This window comes from Nuphar pumila, chromosome 10 (assembly GCF_984573655.1).
Source record: "Nuphar pumila chromosome 10, dmNupPumi1.hap1.1, whole genome shotgun sequence".
Lineage (NCBI taxonomy): Eukaryota > Viridiplantae > Streptophyta > Magnoliopsida > Nymphaeales > Nymphaeaceae > Nuphar > Nuphar pumila.
This window is the reverse complement of record NC_143258.1, coordinates 85,778,025-85,801,344: the sequence shown is the minus strand read 5'-3', so window position 1 is coordinate 85,801,344 and position 23,320 is coordinate 85,778,025. Positions and strand designations below refer to the sequence as shown.

At 36.4% G+C, this 23,320-nt stretch overlaps 1 protein-coding gene across 1 annotated transcript in view; it reads left to right on the top strand.

Annotated features, from left to right (window-relative positions):
• LOC149827173 (uncharacterized) overlaps positions 1 to 5,510 on the top strand; it is a 40,569-nt gene extending 35,059 nt beyond the window's left edge. Inside the window, exons 6-8 of the mRNA XM_090018456.1 lie at positions 2,741 to 3,842; positions 4,557 to 4,561; positions 5,033 to 5,510. Coding sequence (XP_089874582.1) covers positions 2,741 to 3,842; positions 4,557 to 4,561; positions 5,033 to 5,510 — 1,585 coding nt within the window. The remainder of the gene's footprint in view (positions 1 to 2,740; positions 3,843 to 4,556; positions 4,562 to 5,032) is intronic.
• The last annotated feature ends 17,810 nt before the right edge of the window (positions 5,511 to 23,320 follow it).

Sequence of the window (23,320 nt, the reverse complement as noted above, 5' to 3'; positions counted from 1 at the left end):
GCATACACCTTGCTGTACTCCGGCCAGACCCGCTACCGTGTCACCCGCCAGCCCCTCTCCGGTGACCGCCCCTCCTACCTCATCCCCAACCTCCCCCTCCGCTCTGCCATCCACCGCTTCTACCACTCCTCCGGCCTCCCTTCCCCTTCCCCGCCATCCATCCAGGCCGCCCGCCTCCTCGTCGACAACTTTCTCCACCCCACCGCCCCTCGCTCACCTCCCCGACCCCGTCCCTCCGCCCCTTCGATGCCGCCCATCGAAGCCTGACTCGTCCACTCCGCCACTAACTTTGACCCCATCTTGCCCTTCCATCGAAGCCCGACTCGTCTTCTTCTACTGGGCGATCGATCTGTCAGATGGAGGATTACAAGCGGATCTCAGTAACTCGAAGGACTATAGTTGGTGTCATAAGGTTTGTGAGGCGCATTCCAAGGCGAGCATGGTGATGGTTGACATAATCATGCGGAGGTTTTGCCAGCAGTTTAGCTTGTGGGCTTCCTCAATTATTCTTTTTGGTTTTGATTGATTCGAGATTTTACTGAAATGAAGAAAGAAAAGAGCAAGAATTTTTTATTTTTTATTTTATTTTGTGACGGATTAGTGACAGATATTATCCATCGCCAATTTAGTGACGGATTAGGGACGAATATTTATCTTTTGCAAAACCAAATCAGTGCTTATTTAGCAACGGACTCGTGACGGATCATGACATTCGTTAATCCATCGTAAATTAGCGACGAAAGTAGCGATATATTAGTTTTGTCGCTAATTAGCCACCAAGAAATTGTGACGGACGCTATCCATGCTAAACAGTTTAGCGACGGATTTGCAACAAATAACGTCCGTCACTAATCCACGGAATTCTTATAGTGATTTCAATCAACTTTAACTCATGAAAATAGTAAATACAACATGCTAAACATGATCCAACACAAACTCTATACCTTCACAATTTATGAATAAGATCTTGTATCTCTCAACCTGCACGAAATTGACTTCTCTAACTTTCAATATATATATATATATATATATATGAGAATTGAAAAACCAGAATTAGACTGTGAACTAGACATTTGGGATGTTTTTTTTTGCAAAATCGAACCCTTTGTGCATTCAGCATAGTCCATTTGCTAGGAATAAATTGTTGGATCATGTTAGAAGGTGATTTTTGAATAGTCAAATATTTACTAAAATTTTGAGCTGTTGATTTTCAAACCTTCAGAAAACTTAATACGCATCATAACTGGATGATTCGAGAGCTGATCTCATTAAAACCAAGCACATAGATCCCATAATAATATATATATAGTGAAAATATTGATAATAGGCATAAATATATTATAATTTAAAAAAAAACTGTATTTCTTTAATAATATTATGATAACTAGCATGAATTGATAAATTTCTTTTTTTCATAAATATATGAATGCATTGGCTACAAATATAAAACAATCACACCAGTTTATATACTTTATGTGAACAAGTGCATACTTAAACTACTTATGATAAAATAGTGAATGTCTTAAATAAAATGTTTAAATGCACAACTTATGGGTCTATAGTTTAAATAAAATAGATTTAAGGATTACAGTAAAATTAATGTTGTAACATTAAATTTTAAGATTTCCCTATTTCGTTCAATACATTACGTCCTTTATATTAAAAATATAAAAACATCAATTTTAAATAAATAAAACTAATTTTTTTTAATAAAACATGTATCTCAACTTTTTATTAAAAAAGAAATTTTTTACTTGAGTGAAATGTGCTAGAAACATATGGCAAACATGTTTCCAAGTAATGGAAATGAGTTTCTCGTATAAAGTAGTAGATTTCTTATGTAATGTGAATCATGTTTCTCACTCGATGGGAAATGAGTTTCCCATGCAGTTTTATAGGATTCCAACAAGTTTGGGAAACGTTGGGTTTCTTGATTCATAAATGGTTTCTCCCAAAATGGACGTTGCAAGTTCGAACCCCAAATGGTATGGGCTGTATAACTGGTAAACGGGGTCCTGTGCCAAGCTGAAGGCCCAGGTTCGAATCCCTCTGCCACATGGGGCTTAGGAGATATCTGGTAGGGATCTGCCTAACCCCAGCTTGCCTTTCGAAGAAAAAAAAATTATTTTGTTCCTAATATCTTTTCCAAAGGAATTTTGGCCTTTCTGATGTTGCTTTTGGGAACAAGTTAATAATAATCCATGTAAGCTTGCAGTTCCAACATATTAGGGATGAGTGTCTGTTTATAACCCTTAGATGTAAAGGTGGAAAGTTTATAGATTTTTATGACTGATTTGGTTCAAGGCCCTCTAAATCCTCTTATCCTCCTTTTTTTTTGGTCTGGAAATCTTTACAACTTCAAATAATTTGCTGCATTTCTTAAAAGCCTTCTTCAAGGATGCACGGATTTGCTGAATATTTTAAGTTCAGCGTATCAATATTAAACAAAATTTGGCTCAGCAAAATGTAAAAACTGTGGAGATTATATTCCAAAAGCATTAGTAGGCACTATTTGGAAAAAATAAAACAATTTTGAATCCTAATATAACAGTGGCCTTCTTAATGTTGGTCCCCTAATTTGAGGTCCTCCGGGCAACATTTGTTGCTAACAAGCTCATTTAATTATGTGTTTCATGTATCAACGTTAAATGACATTAATATTTCTTGGTTTTTTTGATGAAATAATATATCTAGCTTTTATTTTTCATATTTCTTACATTTCTTGTGGACAACCTTGTAGGCACGAGGCAAATCTAATTTCCAAGATTGTTAAAAGGGTGCTACTTGAAGTAAATATGGTTCCGTTTGAAGCTGCAGAACACCCAATTGACATTGATTCTCGTGTTAAGGATGTAAAGAAACTCTTCAAGATGGGGGAAAGTGACGTACAGTTTATTGGAATCCAAGGGATAGGAGGCATCGGAAAAACAACAATTGCCAAGGCTATTTACAATGATTTAATTCCTGAGTTTGAAGGTGGTACTCTTATTTTAAACATCAGGGAAATGTTTGAACAAGGGAGAGAAGTCGAGTTACAGAAGCAACTCATTCATGACATCTTGAAACATTACGATTCAACCATAAGCAACATTGAACAAGGAAAACGCCTGATACAAACCAGACTCAAGTCTAAAAAAGTTCTAATTATTCTGGATGATGTTGATCATACAGATCAATTAAGCGTATTTGCTGGTGGAAGAGGCTGGTTTGGTCCAGGAAGTATTATATTCATAACAACAAGGGATAAGGCTGTATTGAAACAACATCAAATTTATGAGGTTAAAGAACTAAGGGATGATCTATCACTTGAATTATTTAGTTGTTATGCGTTCAAAGGCAATCAACCAGAAGAAAAGTTTCTGGAGCTGTCAAAAAAATTTGTTAAAGCTACTGGAGGGCTACCCTTAGCCCTTAAAGTATTCGGATCTCTTTTATTTGGGAAAACGGATGTTAAAGAATGGAGTTCTATATTGGAAAAGTTGCAAGAAATTCCTGCCAAAGACATTCAAAAGCGACTGAAGATAAGTTACGATGGACTCGACGAAGAAGAGAAACAAATATTTCTGGACATCGCATGTTTTTTTGTTGGTATGGATAAAATGCTTACAGAACGGGCAACTTATATGTGGAAAGCTTGTAAATTCTATCCAGAATCTGCCATTCGAGTTCTTCAAAGTAAGTCTCTCATTAATAAAGACAAGAATGGAAAATTCACGATGCATGATCATGTTCGAGACATGGGGAAGGAAATAGTTCGAGGGGAAAATATTTTATGTCCATCGGTTATGGAGAGGAGTAGGTTATTGAACCGGGATGACATATTTGATCTCTTACAAAAGGAGGTATCAATCTCTCTCTCTCTCTCTCTCTCTCTCTCTCTCTCTCATAATTGCACGGCCTTGTGTTCGGCCCGAACACAGTAAAACGCCTCTTTGTTCGATCAGGGACTACAACCCCGTTGATTTTACTTGACATGGGTAGATCAGCATGTCAAACTCTGATGGCCCACCACTTGAGTCACTTTTGTAGCGAGTAAATTCAGACTTATAGAAATAATAGTCTATTAATTAGTCCAAGGTCATCTATTCTCTCTAAAGAGACACATGAGTGTCATAAGAGAGACAGGTTCCTCTGTACACTTGAATGTCTGAGAGACAAAGAGGCCTACGACTTCTCCTACCAACAAGAGAGAATAAAAAAGAGGATTCTTGTCGGTAAGGAAGTGTATCCTTAAGCTTGAGGTCTTCAGAACAAAGTACTGTAGCCTGATTTCACATAATCGATTATTTAAAATGGCCTTATGCATGGTGTTTTTCTTTTCTTCTGGACGGGGTGTTTCACATAAAATCATTGTATTCTTCTCTTAATTTGGATTTCTACTGTATTGTTTGCAATGTATATTTGTCATGGGGGAGGGAAGTTGCCCGAGATTTGGTATATTTAAGGTTCTATGTGGTTGTATTTATAAAAGTGTTTGTTGAATTTTTCTAAGACATTCATATAAAATAAAAGTGCTTGTGCTTTGGTTTCAATCCAACACACTTTTGCCCCAAAAGGTGAGGTAAATTTGCTCATTTGTGAGATAAGAGAGCTCATGACATGCATTGTCATTTTATTGAAATAGTTGTCTGTCCAAAGCTGTTTACTACTTTTACTACAAGAAACCTGTGGATTAGCGACGACCTAAATTTGTTGCTAATCCGACGCTAATCCGTCGCTAAACAGTTTAGCGACAGAAAACTTTCATCGCGATTTTTTCGACGCTAAGTAGTGCCAGAACTTATCCGCCGTTAATTCCGTCGCTAATTTGCGACGGATTAGCGACGAATATGATCCATCGCGAGTCCTTCGCTATTTTAAATTAGCGATGGATCATATTCGTCGCTAATCCGTCGTTAAATTAAAAAAAAAAAAAAATTGCTCGTTGCCGGCGCGTTCTCCGCAAGAAGCAATTTTTTTTTGCATAACCAGCGGGTTCTGGCGTCGGGACGCTCTTCCCCTAACAATCGCGATGAACCGGCGCTGCCTCCAGTTGCATCTTCCTCACCCTCTCCCTCCGCCTCTTCCCTTCACTCTACGGCTTCTTCATCCTCCTCCTCCACGTGACCACCATCGTTGCCGCCACATTTGGCTGCGCGTCGGCGACCAGCGCTGCCTCGCACACGCGCTGGTATACCTCCCACATGGTGTCAACCATGCTGATGGCCATATTCGAGGGATCGGTGTCGGTGCTCATCTTCACACGGACGGGAGACTTCCTGCAGTCCCTCAAGTCGTACGTCAGAGAAGACGACGCAGAGGTGATACTCAAGCTTGCGGGGGGTCTCTGCGTGCTCATATTTTGCTTGGAGTGGGTGGTGTTGTGCTTGGCATTCATAATGCGCTACAACGCCTATGTTGTTGAACCGGTGCGTCCCGGCGTCGGCGACTCCGACAGGCTCCCGTGGCTCCCCAACAGCAGCCTCCTCTTCGTCGCCACTCTCTTCGACTCCGGCAAGCTCCAGGTTTAAATCGAACAGGAGGGAAAAACAAAGGGAGAAAAATTTTTGAACGGAGGGAGGGAAAATTTCGTGCCTCAGGTGGGACAAAAATTAGCGACGGAATTAGCGAGGGAATTTTTCTGTCCCTAATCCGTCGCAAATTAGCGACGGAAAAATTCCCTCGCTAATTCCATCGCTAATTAGCATTTTTTGTAGTGTTTTGGCGATGAAAAAATGTTGTTGCTAATCCCTCGCTAATTAGCGACAGAGATATTTCCGTCGCTAATTTTGCAAATATTTCAAACGTTAGCGACAAATAGTTTTCGCTCGCTAATCCGTCGCAAATTGGCGACGGAAAAAATCCGTCACAAATTTTCGTCGCTAAGTAGCATTTTTCTTGTGGTGTTTGAACCAGTGTTGTGAGAGGCGTACGCCTCAGTACTTGAAGCGTACGCCTCACAGGCGAGGCGCACGCTCAAGGTACTGAGGCGCACCCTCAATACTTGAAGCGTTCTGGAATTGCTTTGAATACATAATTATCTAAAATAATTTCAAATATAACACTGTTTGGATTGCCCTCACTATGATTTCAGCTAAATGTTTGATGCAAGTTTCAATAGCATTAATAGCTCTCGATTAATTGCGTGGTGGTAAACCACTAAAAATCTTGCATTAGTATAACTAACTTAAATTTACATATACCTGTATATAAGAGATGTGCGCAAAAGTGCATTGCAGAAAAACTACAGTTTCATGATAGTTCTATTGCATGTATGCATTTGATATGTCCAAGAAAAAAATATTTATATGCATCACTAAGATTTTTTTTTTTTGTTTAGACCGTTTTTGATGGAAACAAATTCAAGGTTATAATTTAAAAAAATTGGGAGCTATTTATTTTTCAAGTCCTTCAAAAACCTTATATTTACTAAATCAACCATCAAACAAACTCATATATGCATATAACAAACTCATATATGTATATTTATATTAAAAAACCATTTACCAGTTCTATTTTATTAATATTATATATTTTATTATTTTGATCATGAAGCTTACGCTTCAACGCCTCGAGGCTTACGCCTCGCTTCGCCTCGTCGCATTTAACAACCTTGCTTTGAACTAACCCAAACCTGTTGAGTCGTGACCACCATTAGAACCGGTTCAAACCATTTTGCTTGATTGAGATTGTGACAATATATTTAGGAGTTCCAAAACAATTTTAAGGGCAAATATATGCTTTCAATGTTTTAGGCGTTTTGCTAAATTTATAATCTACTTTGAATATTACTTTGGGAAATACTTGAGGCTGCCTGGTCAAGCTAAGAGGTTGCATTGTATCTGACTCAAAATTGCATCGTTTTCTGCAGGGGTCAGCAACTGTCGAAGGGATCATGCAGGGTGACTTCATTTTCTTAACTGAACCTGAATTTAGCAGCATCGAGGACGAAATGCAAGGACGAGGAATAATAAAAAGGACACCTTTTAGTGCCAAATGCTTTGAAAAAATGCCCAATCTGAGATTTCTTTATATTCATCATGAAAGCTTTAGAGGCGAATTCCAATGTTTCCCTACATATTTGAGATGGTTGACATTGAGATATTGTCACTTCGAGTCGTCACCATCCGACTTTAACCTTGAGAAGGTCGTAATCCTTGATCTCGCTGGCAGCAATATTGCTGATCAGTTTCTTATTGAGGGATCATCCTTACTGAGAAAAAAGGTCAGTAATAAAGAGGCTTCATTTATTTCTGACTCGTTGACAGTTTTGTTTGTGTATGATGTCTCAAACCTGAATTTCAACTGAAAACAATTTGCAGGTCTTTAACGAACTGAAAATTCTTGATCTCAGTTGGACAAAAATAAGACTGACTCCTGATTTCACCAATATGCCCCACCTGGTGGAATTGATACTGGAGTTTTGCAAAGAGTTGACGGAAGTTCATGAATCTATTGGGGAACTGAAGAGCTTGAAATACTTGAATCTGAAATACTGTGTCAAACTTTGCTCTTTACCAATAGGAATAGGGGGTATGAAATCACTGAAGCAGCTTAAGCTTGATTTTATAGAAATAAAGACCATACCTGATTCAATCTGCCGATTGAGTTCACTTGAAATCCTTGATCTCCAAGGGTGTTCTAAGCTTTCTCTTTTGCCAGAACGATTGGGGGACATGAAATCACTCAAGGAGCTTGATATTGAAGGTACAACCATACAGACCGTACCTTACTCGATTGGACAGCTTACGAACCTGCGCAAATTTTCTTTAAACGGTTGCAGGTGCCTGGAAGTGTTGCCTGATTCCATCTGCCAATTGAGTTCACTTGAAATCCTTTATCTCCAAGGGTGTTCTAAGCTTTCTGTTTTGCCAGAACGATTGGGGGACATGAAATCACTGAGGGAGCTTGATATTGAAGGTACAAGCATACAGGCCGTACCTGACTCGATAGCACAGCTTACGAACCTACGTGTGTTTTCTTCGAAGTATAGCGGACGTGTGAGAAGGCCACCTGATTCCATTAGAAGTTTGGGCCCCTTATTATGGAGACGTCATTAAAGTGAGTGCCACATCTTGCGGGTTTCTTGCTTTACTACCTCATTCATTGTGTAAAAGAATAAAAGAACTTCGTTTAGTTGATCCTACAACGAGAGAGCTGCCTCGTCTTAATGGACCGCTGGAAAACCTTGAGATATTGCAGTTAGACTGCAAGAAACTCAAAGCTCTCCCTAATTGGATTGGGTCAATGGGAAAGCTTAAAGAATTGGAACTTCGGGCGAACCTCAAATCTCTACCAGATTCGATTGGAGGATTGGGAAGCGTTGAGACCCTCGACATCAGTAGCACAGATTTAAGAGCTGTACCTGAATGGATTGGACATTTGGAAAGTCTGCTGCATCTTACATTGAAGCACAACAACAAACTGAAAGCTTTACCTGCATCGATTGGGTCATTGGGAAGGCTTCAGAAATTGGACTTATGTGGTTGCGGTAAGCTTACGTCACTTCCCCAGCTTCCCTCTTCCCTACAAGTTCTTTCTGTAGAGGGATGCAACCAACTGAACACAATATCAGATGTTTCCAACTTGAGATCATTTAATAACTTTCGTCTCGAAGGCTGCAAGTTGCTTCAAGACATTCCATGCCTGGAAAAGATTACAAGCACCTTAGAAAAGCTACGTTTGCCAGGCCCTTCTGGTTCAGTGGAGGTATGCATGTGCATCTTCTCGTTTCTTTGTTATGGATTAAACAAAATGCCATAAATATCAGATTTATATATTGAAGTTGTTACAACTCTGTGGCTGCCAGCTTTTCCAACGCATTCCTGATGTCGAATCTATAGAACCCAACTCAACAGGGCTAGATTTGCTCAGGCGTCGAGTTTTGGTGGGGTTTAGCCGCCTTACCGATGATTTCATGAACAGAGTGTTTAAGGTATACCCTCTCCCTCTTTGTTCTGGATTGACCAATATATATTATTTATTTTGTTGGTAATAATCAGAGTGCATTTCTGGTCAGAGCGTTCTAATGCCCCTTCATCGAGTTCAGTTTCACTCATCCCGTGTCATCCCCATCTTCATACCCCTCTTCAATCTTATGATGCAGGTTGTTTTGATGAAATCTGAACTTATAGATAGATTCAGCATGGTCGATTTAATAAGAATTGATGCTTAAATAATTTTGTTTTGCCAAAAAAATATGATTTTTAAATCACAAATATTTTGTATTTATTCATTATTTATTTTTTTTATTGCCAAGAAAATCTTGCACACAAGTCAAATTCCACCGATTTAAATGTCTATCTTCTCTAAATAAATTAAATCATGCCTATGGAGACTGATTTGATCAAAACAACTTGCACCAATCAAATCCCAAGAAGGGCTACCAAGATAGGGATGACGAAGGGGATGAGTGAAACCCATTTTACGTTCATCCAGAACACCCTAAAAGGAGCAGTTAAGAGACATGGCTAAGTGTCACCCCCATTGCATGGGGCCCACATGAAATGCTGTCATGTGATTGGCAATGGCACCCGTAGCAGAGCAAAAAATTTAAGTAGGGTACTGGGTACAAATGCACAGTAAAAAGAAAAAGTAATTTCTTTGACTAATGTACTAGGAAGTGCAAAAAAAAAAAACATAATTTAAAAACTAGGATGTCATTTTCATAATTAGAAACTTTGATTGAAACTAAACAATATGTTTTCGGTAATAAAAAAAATTTATTTAAGAACAACAGAGTATGTAATAACATTTTCACAATTTTACTTTGTTTGATATATAGACATAAGAAAGTACCTTTTATGAATAATGAAGTGCCACTAAGCTCAAGTTTAGATCTTGAAATGCATTCAGCATTACGTGACAAAGGAATATAAATATCTTACAAATAAATAGCTAAGTAATTTTTAAAAGAATATATAAAAGATATTATAAATATTTTAAAAAAAAATTTAAAATTTGTACAAGTCACTCAAAATAAAGAGGAACATCAAACATTTTTAATAAATTTTATGTTTTTCACCAATTTATCGTTATCATTAATTATACACTCACTTTCTAATAAAAAATTTAATGTGTATTTGTATATTACCATAGTTAAATGAAACCTATTTAATTATTTCTCTAATCAATTCACTAACCTATTTAATTGAAACAAAAAAAAAACAAATACATGATAATCAAAACAAAAAAAACCTAAAATTCTCATCTATGCGAATTGAAACAAAAAAAAAAACCAAAATTCTAAGTTTTTACCAAAGTCAAGTATTCATTATTTATATTTTAAAGCTAATTAAAAGATTACAATACACCCTAAAAGCAAAATCCAAAATCCAAAATTCATGTCATTTAAACAAATACAAAATTGAAACCTTAATTTTTACATAATTATGCATTTATGTTAACCAAGCATATAGAATCTTAATAAAAAACACAAAAATACGTAAATTGAATATTTATCTTATTTAAAATTAAAATAAAAACTAAATGCTATTAAAAACACAAAAAAACTCTAAAACTTAATTAAATATTCATGCTATTGAAAAAAAATACTAAATGAAAAACTCAATCCTAGCAAACATCATCATTCATAATTTTCATGCATAAGCTAATTGAAACAAAAAATAACAAAACCCCAAAATTTTTAACTAAAATCTACCATGTGAATCATGTATAATGTTGATTAAATAACAAATTAATATTTATTTAATTAAAAACCTAAATGCTAATTAAAAAAAAAAACACAAAAAGCCTTAAACCCTAGATAATGAAATGCAACTATTTTAAAAAAAGTAAATAAATAACCTAAATCCTAATCATAACAAACAATAATCATAATTTCATATGTTAATTGAAAAAATTATTAAAAAATATTAATTAAAGTGAGCAAGAAAGATAGGGAGAGGACCTTGTCTTCTGCGTGTTGCGGCTGCGAGAGTGTGCGATGGTCGGAGGCTGCCTTGGTGCCTCGGGACGATATGGGCTTGTGGCTGTGGGGTCGGGTTGCTGGGAGAGGGGGTCACACTGAAAGTGCTCCTGTCAGGCACCCAGACGTGATCCGAACTCGTTTGTTGGAAAATTTTGGGTCAGGGTGGGCGCCCCACAACGTGGCTGGGCCACTGCCTGGCACATAGCCGCTCCATGGATCCCTGCTCTGTGATGAACGACATCCCAAATAAAATGGATCATATGTCTTTTATATGGGTCCCAATTTTTTTTTTTAAGTTCACCACAACGTATTTGGGATGTCATAGCACGCTCTTATAATGGAAGGGGGTTAGAGTAAAGTATCAGACGTTGATGAGTGACCCTCCCTTTTGCTGGCTCACAGGAGGCAACCTTTCCACGTTTGCGATCATTTCATATTGGCATGTCAGAAAGAAGGATGGATGTTACGGGTCAACTGCACTTGTCTTTCATGTTTCCAAAAGTTCCCAATGACCACCTCAGGTTGAGGTTTGGGAAGTTGACGATGAAAAAGGTCACATCACCCACTCGTATCGTAATCATGGCAGATGACCGTCTCGTCTATGATACCACACGGGTGGTCGGGTACTTTAGTAGAGTCTTTTTTGAAGAGTGTGATGAGTTCCTGTCGTGTTTAAGGGAGATGGACGTTTGTCACACCATACATGTGACAGTGGATGTGTCGTCATTCACATCTTTCCATGCCCATTTTGTATGGTCTGAACTCGCTTAAGGGAGGGGAGGGGAGGGGAGGGGAGGGGTAAAGGAATTTCCTGGTCAGTTTTTGTGGTAGGACGCGCCCATCAAACACCCCATAATTTCTTTCCAATTTTGTATGTAACACCCCTCCACTCGCGCACTTTTTTCCCCCATCAATAGTTCTTTCAAAAAGGAAATTTCATTTAAGGCCAAACTTTTACCCCTAATTTCAAATATGAACTTCACGTTTCTTAAATTCTAAATATAAGCCAAAATTTTCTTTAAAACTGTCAACTAAGCATAACTAGCACCTCAAGACAACCTCTATCATCTTGGAAAACGTGTTTCCTCTTTGATTTTTTTTTTATTGTCGCTGAAAAGTGCTCATTCATTCTCACATGAAGGACAAAATAAACAGTTTGAATTCTTAAAGACCAAGGTCACTGTTATAATTTGGCTTAGAGTTAAAGACAATGATAAAATGCAGGCCTTTATTTGACAGTTTTTCATGAAAAATTCAGTATATTTGAAATTTCAGAAATGTGGGTCCATATTTAAAATTAGGGGCAAAAAAGTTGGGCACATTTCAGCGCTGGATACAATGGAAGCCAAGCTCTCAACCCCAAGTGTCTCTCCCAAAGGGAAGCTATCCTTGGTGATCTCCTCTATCTTCTCCTCCAACCATCTCTCTCTCTCTCTCTCTCTCTCTCTCTCTCTCTCTCTCTCTCTCTCTCTCGAGCGACCATAGCATTGAAGCGGTGTCTCCCCTCTCAACCGTCCTTCACAAAGATGGTGCTTCCCTGCAATACCTCTCGATCGGGAAGATTTGTGATGACAGTCATTGTGCCTCCCAAATCCAAGTGAGTTTGCATGTTTTTGTCTCTTGAATGTTGTGTGAGTTTTTTTGTTTTTTTATCTCCTTTGGATTGTGTTGTTTGAGGAAGGGGTGATGCAAATCATGTGACTAGATGTGTTTGTTTCCACATGAATCCATTTGGAGGGTTTTGGTTTAGGATTCATTTTTTTACTGCCCAAAAGAAGGTCGATGCATTTTCTGGGAAATTTTGTGGTGGGGTGTGATGAAAGTTGTGATTGTGTGATGTGTTTTGCTTTTCGGTGCCTACTTCATGAGGTTGGTTTCTTGGATTTCTGATTTTTTTCGACGTCTGCATTTTCAATTTGGGCTCCTCATTTGCTTTCCAGAATTTGACGTGCACCTTATGAAATCTCCCAGGAAATTGAAATTTAATACTTTTGTATGTTAATTGCTCATTAATTTTTAGGCTGTTCTAGAATTATAGGGATGCTGAAGAGTCTGCGGAAGCACTTGAGCACGCAGGGGGTATCATGGTGGTTCTGAAAATTTTCAAATTTGCAATAAAACACAGGATAAATTCTTCCACGTCTTTTTAGCATCAATCAAACACAAGATAAATTCTTTTTGTGACAAAAACTTCAGGAAGTATTTATCATGGAAGAAAAAATCTCTTAAGGAAAAATTTATCTCCAGCAATCAAACACTCCTTTAGAGATTAATTAAACAAAGGAATTTGTGGAAGGGAAGATCTAACAACTACAACCGTGTGCATGAAAAGCTTGGACTTTAGGAGTGGGTACAATACTCTATCTTAATGAACAATTTTTGCGTTTTAAAGCCCTTACTCAAAAAACCATAAGAAAGAACAAGAACCTGGCATTGACTGAGAATCAAATGGATGCAACCTACCCCATAACTTGAAAAGATGCAAATGACTGAAGAATTGCAAGAGCTAAGCTTGTTCATACTTCAGAGAGTGAATGAGATCCCATTCATTACCATCACCATTGAATCTCCGTCTTCATGAGTTACTGCTAGTATGATATAGTTAATATGCACGAAAATGTACTCGAATAGATGTAAAGGTCTGGGATTTGGTCGAATGGATCCAGATGGTGGTGTGGGCTTCCATTTGGTCCCTCTCTCTAGATCATTGGTGGCGTGCTGGGGGACTCGGATAAAAATCGTTTGGGATCCAAATCGTGACTCGTCAACTCAGATTATTCAAGATTTTTTATATATTTTAAAAATAAAATTACTTATAAATATATTTGCCTAGAAGGACTGCATGAGAAAGGCTACGACAAGACATTGCGATTAAAACAGGGATGTCAACGGGTCAGATGTAATCTGACATCCGACCTAAATCCAAATCCGATTAGTCAGATTCTGGACCAGATCCAATTAAAAAATGTTTGCGGATTTGGTTTTCACTTTTGAATTGAAACATGACCCTAAATTTCTTGAAAACCTGAACCCGATTAAGTGTAAATATCCGGATTTAAGCTACTCGAATTTGCCAACTATGTTGTACATGCTCCCTCATTTAAATTCATCGAGTTAGAACAAGTGTTGTAATTGGGTTGGATACGCCCTTGATAATTGATGTCCTAGACCGATTCTACCCGATTGTAATCCTTAGCCAATCTTGATAGGCTTGTGGTCTGGGTTTGTCCCAAAATATGGACCCATTTTAAAACGGGCCAATTCCTCGATAAGAAGTTTTCAACTTCGATTCATAAATTTTGCCTCACCCTAGTTTATGTCTGACCTGATCAATTCTTTGTGAAAGTGTGCGCAAATCCACCTTCTACCTGAACCACTAAATACCTTGAGTCATTCTTTGACCTTACCCAAAAAAAAGTTTAAAACATAATAAAAACCTTAATACGACATGAATTTTAAAAGAGTTAAAGAAAATTTGCCACCATGGACATGAGATGGCTCAACTAAAGTAATTCATAGTTCTTTATAAAAAAAAAAACAACTAAAGTAATCCATAGGGGCCGATCTAATTAAAGAGATGCGGACCCACCCATAGTTCTTTCTCACAGTTAGCATGTATACTGTAGCTTATCTTATTGTACAAAAAGAAGGGATGAGACAGGAAAAATCACTATGATCCACTGTAGAACACCTAAGCTTATCCAATTTTTGGCACAAATGGGGCTTAAACCATAAAGAAAGAAAAAGTAAAGATGAAAACAAATCTCCACATAAAGCAACACTTATGGAAAGAGTGACCACAATCAAGCAACCCTGCCAACTATAGAACTGAACAGAAAATGAGAAGATCATATGTGGTAGACCACAATGCATAATCATCGAATTGAGGGTTTTCATTTCATTTCAATATTTGTCTCTTGAATGTTGTGTGAGTTTTTTTATTTTTTTCTCTCCGTTGGATCGTGTTGTTTGAGGAAGGGGTGATGCAAATCATGTGAAATTTGTACTAGATGTGTTTGCTTCCACATGAATCCATTTGGTGGGGTTTGGTTTGGGATTCATTTTTTTACTGCCCAAAAGAAGGTCTATGCATTTTCTGAGGAATTTTGTGGTGAGGTGTGATGAAAGTTGTGATTGTGTGATGTGTTTTGCTTTTCGGTGCCTACTTCATGAGATTGGTTTCTTGGATTTCTGGTTTTTTTCGATGCCTGCATTTTCGATTTGGGTTCCTCATTTGCTTTCCAGAATTTGAGGTGAACCTTATGAAATCTCACAAGAAATTGAAATTTGATACTTTTGTATGTTAATTGTTCGTTAATTTTTTGGCCATTTTAGAATTTTAGGGATGTTGAGAGTCTTAGGAAGCACTTGAGCACACAAGGGGTATCATGGTGGTTCTGAAAATTTTCAAATTTGCAATAAAGCACAGGATAAATTCTTCCACTTCTTTTAACATCAATCAAACACAAGATAAATTCTTTTTGTGACAAAAACTTCAGGAAGTATTTATCATGGAAGAAAAAATCTCTCAAAGAAAAATTTGCCTCCAGCAATTTGTGGAAGGGAAGATCTAACATCTACAACTGTGAGCATGAAAAGATTGGACTTTAGGAGTGGGTACAATACTCTATCTTAATGAAGAGTTTTTGCATTTGAAAGACTAGCCCTTCTCCAAAAAACCATAAGAAAGAACAAGAAGCTCGCATTGACTGAGACTCAAATGGATGCAACCTACCCCATAACATGACAAGATGCAAATGACTGAAGAATTGCAAGAGCTAACCTTGTTTGTACTTCATAGAGTGAATGAGATCCCATTCATTACCATCACCATTGAATCTCCGCCTTCATGAGTTACTAATAATATGATATAGTTAATATGCACTAAGATGTACTCGAATAAATGTAAAGGTTTCCGATTTGGTCGAATGGATCCAGATGGTGGTATGGGCTTCCATTTGGTCCCTCTCTGTAGATCATTGTTGGCCTGCTGGGGAACGCGGATAAAAATCGTTTGGGATCCAAATCGTGACTCGTCAACTCAGATTATTCAAGATTTTTTATATATTAAAAAAAAATTCCATATAAATATATTTGCCCAAAAAAACTGCATGAGAAAGGCTACGAGGAGACATTGCGTTGGAAAATAGGGATGTCAATGGGTCAGATGTAATCTGACCTCCGACCCAAATCAGAATCCGATTAGTCAGATTTCGGACTGGATCCAATTAAAAAATGTATTCAGATTTGGTTTAGATTTTTTCATTAAAACCTCACCTGGAATTTGATTAAAATCTGAATTTGTCAAAAACCTAAACCCGATTAAGTGTAAATATCGGGTTTTAAGCTACTCGTGTTTGCCAACTATATTGTACATGCTCCCACCAACAAACCAAACAGGGATTGATGTACCATTCTAGTATTACATCAATGACATGGAGGACATACGTAGGAATGTGTCCTCAACTAGTAGATCATGGATGTTTACACAACATTGCACTCGTCATTAGACCTTACAAGCCTCTGGTCTTGATAAAAAATGGTACCTTCATTTAAATTCATTGAGTTAGAACAAGTGTTGTAATTGGGTTGGGTACGCCCTTGATAATTGATGTCCTAGGATGATCCTTATCCAATCTTGATAGGCTTGTGGTTTGTTTGTCCCAAAATATGGATCCATTTTAAAACGGGCTAATTCCTCAATAAGAAGTTTTTGAATTCGATTCATTAAATTATACCTGACCCTAGATCATGTCTGACCTGATCAATTCTTTGTGAAAGTGTGCATGAATCCACCTTTTACCTGAACCACAAAATACCTTGAGTCATTCTTTGAACTGACCCCAAAAAAAGTTTAAAACATATTAAAAACCTTAATATGACATGAATTTTAAAAAAGTTAAAGAAAATTTGTCACCATGGACATGAGATGGCTACACTAAAGTAATTCATAGTTCTTTCTAAAAAAACAACAACTAAAGCAATCCATAGGGACCGATCTATTTAAAGACATCTTGTCCCACCCATAGTTCTTTCTTACAATTAACATGCATATTGTAGCTTATCTTATTGTACAAAAAGAAGGGATGAGACATGAAAATTCACTATTATCCACCATAGAACACCTAAGCTTATCCAATTTTTGGTACAAATGGGGCTTAAACGAAGATGAAAACAAAGCTCCACATAAAGTAACACTTCTGGAAAGAATTGCCACAATCAAGCAACCATGCCAACTATAGAACTGAACAGAAAATGAGAAGATCATATGTGGTAGACCACAATGCATAATCATCAAATTGAGGGTTTTCATTTCATTATTACACACGTCAGACGCCCAAAAAAGCCCCTAAAAAATGACTATGACATCACACTACAAGAACGCAAAGGATCCATTCATAGGATTCAAAGCTCCACAAAAATAGCTACTATGCAAAAAAAAAGCTGCAAAAAAGGATGAACCGAAAACCCAAAATGGTTCCCTAGGATTTTAACTATGTGAAAAAGAAAACCCAATTGGTCTCCTTTTATAAAGGCAATCATATCAAACAAGCAAGCACTCGACTCTCAAATTCAACCTAGAAAATGTAACAAAACAAAAAAGAAAAAGTAAAATCATCCACCCCTTGTCTCTCAATGCAAAGAATACGCAAAGAAAAGCATCAAAGAAAATTCATAACTTGAGCAATTGCACTCCAGAAAATAGAGAAAAAAAAACATATTGATAAAATCAACATGAAAATAAGGAGAAAATTTCATAAACTGAAAGAAAGTAATGGAAATGAAACATGAAGATGAAGATATCAAAAGAGAGAGGAATAGCAACCAATTTTTTTATTTGCAATAGTAGAGGAGGTGGAGGGCGATCTCTTCAATTTGCAGCCGCTCACACACGAGAATCAATTCCCAAAGCCCCATACTTTGCTCAGTTCTCTGAATGAGAGGGAGAGGGAGATCAAAAATAAATGGAGAAGGAGGGGGATGAGAGCAAGAAAAGAAATAGAGAGGAAGGGGGGTTTGAGGAGAGACAAGACGTAGATGTAGGGCATGCATAGGGTTTGAGGGGGAGACGGGGAGAGAGTCGGGTTTTAGAGAGAGAGGGAAAGAGATTACAAGTTTTTTTATCCGCCCTGCGAAGTTGTTTACGGAAGAGTGTTAACTGTGGCCTAAAGTCGTAGCGAAAACTAAAAAATATCTTTTAACTATGTCCCTTTACAAGTTAAAAGGGTACACTCTATGCGGCTATTTAAAAATGGTTGAAGTCATAGTTAAAAGTTTCAGGACCCATTATTAATTATGAGTTCTTACTAAACCATATTTAATAACTACGACCTTTAGAAGTCATAGTTAATATTATGTATCTATTACGTCTTTATTTAGTAGTCCTCCCTTGGTGTGACCATTTTTTATCACAAACTTTGAATGTCTTTTAATTCACACATTTTTTGTATCTTATAACTTAAAAAATAGAAAAAAAATGTTTTAGAAAATATGTTTGTAAAGAAATGTTTGGATATGCTCATGATACGGGCAATTCATGTGTTAATAAGAGAGATGTCCCAGCGAATGAGGCAACATGGCCACCTTAGTTGTCATTTTAGGCCAACATCTCCCACTTAGCCATGAGAGTCGAATCATGAGGCAGTGCTTTCCCTCCCATTATTAGGACCGTGTACTTGCATAAAAAAAATCTAGCAATGAAGTACTTTCTATTATATATTCAAGTATTACTAGATATCTCAATTACATATATCTTAAATCCATATAAGATACATGTTTGAAAAATAATTCTTCGGAAATGCCTTTTGTTGAAGGATCAATAATCATATCAATAGTAGGTAAGTAACTGATTATAATCTTATTCTTATCAATCATGTCATGAACATAATGATATTTCACCATTATATGTTTGTTTTTAGAACTATATGCTACACTTTTCATAAGCGTGATAGTTGCTTGATTGTCAAAGTAAATTTGCATAGGCCTGTTGGTTACATCTAGATTCAAATATTTAATAAAAGGGCTTATCCAAACGGCAAAGGTGGCACAACATTGTAGGCAACATACTAAGCTTCTTGGGTATATTGAGCTACGCAACCTTATTTTTTTCATGACCAAGAAATTGCACCTCTTTCGAGGAGAAAAATATATCCAGAAGTGGATTTATTGTTATCTCTACCATCAGCAAAATCAGCATAAGAATATCTAGTAAGTTCTAAGTCATTTTATTGATAACATAATTATAAATTTTTTATCCCTTTGAAATACCAAAATATTATCTTAATTGCAAACCAATGATGCCAACTAGGATTACTCTGGTAGCAACTAAAGAGATTGACAATAAAGCTAATATTGTACCTTGTATATAACTTAGTATGCTTTAAGCTCCCAACAGTCTATGCATAAGGAACATTCAATATTTCTTGTCCTTCACTCGGACAATCATTTTTTACTTAATTTGACCACTTTAGCTACGAGAGTACTCACTAACTTGCAGTCGCTCATTCTAAATCTTTTTAGTATATAATTGATGTATCTTTCTTGATTCAAACATTTTCTATCTCGTGTAATTTTTGTTTCAAGAACATAGGATGTATATTTCATGTCTTAATTTTAAATTGAGAATTTAACCATGACTTGGTATTGACTATCATCTCATTGTTGTTTTCATTCAAAAAGATATAAACATATAAGGAAAGAATAAAAACTTTCTCTTACTTTTTTTAAACATAAACACAATGGTCAAATTGTTTGCCACATGTCTGAGTGTAGTAATTGTCTTATAAATCTTTAAATACCATCGATATAGAGATTTTTTAAGTTCGTATAGAGATTTTTTCAACCTATACACTTTATTCTTTTTGCCTTTAACAATATAGCCTTCAGGTTGTTTCATAAAAAATGTTTCTTTTATATCATCATTTAAGAATGTGATTTTGACATCTATCTTATATAGATCTAAATCATAATATGCTACAATAGCTAAGATTATCCTTATTAATGCAAATTTTGTAACTAGTGAATATGTATCAACATAATCTAATCCTTCTCTTTGTGAATATCATTTAGTTACTAATATCACTTTAAATTTGTCTATATTATTGTTAGACTTGTATTTCTTTCTTAGTATCCATTTGCATCAAATGAATTTTCTTTCCTCAAGTAGATTTCTTCATTCTTAGACTTGGTTTTTATTAATGGACCCAATTTTTTTTGTCCAAGGCTTTCATTCACTTTTTTGATTCATATAAAATAATTGTCTCACTATAAGATATTCTATTTCATATCATCGAGATGTAATGAGTATCATAGTTCCTTTGTTAAGTAAACATAATAATCATTTAGGTATGAAGAAGAAGCTCTTGACGTTTTGTGGCCAATAAGTATACGATGTGAAGGATAATTGTCACTAACAGTCAGATTTCGGACCGGATCCAATTAAAAAATGTATTTGGATTTGGTTTTGACTTTTTCATTGAAACTTGACCCGAAATCTAATTAAAATATGAATTTGTCAAAAACCTAAACCCGATTGAGTATAAATATCAGATTCCAAACTACTCGTGTTTGCCAACTATGATGTACTTGCTCCCATCGACAAACTAAAAGGGATTGATGTGCCATTCTCGTATTACATCAATGACATGGAGGACATATGTAGGAATGCATCCTTAACTAGTAGATGCAGTGCTGGTGCATGGATGTTTACACAACAATGCACTCGTCATTAGACCTTACAAGCCTCTTGTCTTGATAAAAAATGGTACCCACATTTAAAGTCATCAAGTTAGAACAAGTGTTGTAATTGGGTTGGATACGCCCTCAATAATTGATGTCCTAGAATGATTCTACCCGACTGTAATCCTTAGCCAATCTTGATAGGCTTGTGGTCTGGGTTTGTTCCAAAATATGGGCCCATTTTAAAATGGGTCAATTCCTCAATAAGAAGTTTTCAACTTCGATTCATTAAATTATACCTCACCCTAGTTTATGTCTGACCTGATCAATTCTTTGTGAAAGTGTGCATGAATCCACCGTCTACTTGAGCCACTAAATACCCTGACACCCTGAGTCGTTATTTGACCTGACCCCAAAAAAGTTTAAAACATAATAGAAACCTTAATACGACATGAGTTTTAAAAAATTTAAAAAAAAATTGCCACCATGGACATGAGATGGATCAACTAAAGTAATCCATAGTTCTTTCTCAAAAAGAACAACTAAACAATCCACAAGGACCCATCTATTTAAAGAGATATGGTCTCACCCATGGTTCTTTCTCACAACTAACATGCATATTGTAGTTTATCTTATTCTACAAAAAGAAGGGATGAGACAGTAAAATTCATTATGATCGACTGTAGACCTAATCTTATCCAATTTTTTAACCAAAATGGGCTTAAACTAAAAAGAAAGAAAAAGTGAAGAAGAAAACAAAGATCCACATAAAGCAACACTTCTGAAAAGAATTGCCACAATCAAGCAACCATGCCAACTATAGAACTGAACTTAAAATGAGAAGATCATATATGGTAGACCACAATGCATAATCATAGAATTGAGGATTTTCATTTTATTATTAGACACGCCAGAAGCCCCAAAAAGCCCCTAAAAGACGACTATGACATAACACTACAAGAACGCAAAGGATCCATTCATTGGATTCAAAGCTCCACAAAAACAACTACTAAACAAAAAAAGTTGCAAAAAAGGATAAACCAAAAACCCAAAATGGCTCCCTAGGATTTTAACTATGCGAAAAAGAAAACCCAATTGTCTCCTTTTATAAATGCAATCATATCAAACAAGCAAGCACTTGAGTCTCAAATTCAACCTAGAAAACATATCAAAAGAAAAAAGAAAAAGTAAAATCCTCCACCCCTCGTCTCTCAATGCAAAGAAAAGCATCAAAGAAAATCGAGAACTTGAGCAATCACACTCCAGAAAATAGAGAAAAAAAAACACATTGATAAAATCAACATGAAGAAAAAGGAAAAAAAATCATAAACTGAGTCAAAGTAATGGCAATAAAATATGAAGAAGAAGATATCAAAAGAGAGAAGAATATCAACCAATTTTTTTATCTGCAATAGTAGAGGAGGTGGAGGGTGATCTCTTCAATTTGTAGCCGCTCACACATGGGAGCCAACTACCAAAGCTCCACACTTCGCTCAGTTCTTTGATGGAGAGGGAGAGCACAAAGAAAGAGAGAAGGAGAGGGACGAGAACAATAGAAGAAATAGAGAGGAGGGGAGTTCGAGGAAAGATGAGACATAGATGGAGGGCTTGCGTAGGGTTTGAGGGGAAAAGGGGGAGAGAGTAGGGTTTCAGATAGAGAGGGAAAGAGAGTAGGTCTTTTTTTACCCGCCCTGCAAAATCTTTTACGGAAGAGTGTTAACTACGGCCTAAAGTTGTAGAGAATACTCAAAAATATCTTTTAACTATGTCACTTTCCAAGTTAAATGTGTACACTCTATGCGGCTATTTAAAAAAGGTTGACGTCGTTGTTAAAAGTTTCAGGACCCATTATTAGTTATGAGTTCTTAATAAACCATAGTTAATAACTACTTTTAACTACGACCTTCAGAAGTTATAGTTAATATTTTGTATCTATTACCTCTTTATTTTGTAGTGCTCCCTTGGTGTGATCATTTTTTATCACAAACTTTGAATGCCTTTTAATTCACAAATTTTTGGTATCTTATAACTTAAAACATAAAAACAAAAATGTTTTAGAAATACATTTGTAAAGATACGTTTGGATATGCTCATGATACAAACAATCATTCGTTAATAAGAGAGATGGCCCTTCTCTCTCCTTAACGCATGTCCCAGTGAATAAAGCGACATGGAACCTCAGTTGTAATTTTAGGCCAACATCTCCCACTTGGCCATGAGAATCGAATTATGACACAATGTTTTCCCTACCATTAATTATTAGGGTCTTGCACTTAGATAAGAAAAATCTAGCAATGAAGAACTTTCTCTTCTATATTTAAGATTTACTCATCAAGCTAGATATTTCAATTAGATATATCTTAAATCCATATAAAATGCATGTTTGAAAAATAATTCTTCGGATATACCTTTTGTTGAAGGATCAATAATCATATCTTTAGTAGGTAAGTAACTAATTATGATCTTATTCTTCTCAATCATGTCATGAACATAATGATATTTCACCATTATATGTTTGCTTTTAGAACTATATGCTTCACTTTTCATAAGCATGATAGTTGCTTGATTGTCAAAGTAAATTTGCACAGGCCTGTTGGTTACACCCAAATTCAAATCTTTAATAAAAGGGCTTATCCAAACGGCAAAGGTGGCACAACATTATAGGCAACATACTAAGTTCCTTGGGTATGTTGAGCCACACAACCTCATTTTTTTAATGACCAAGAAACTGCA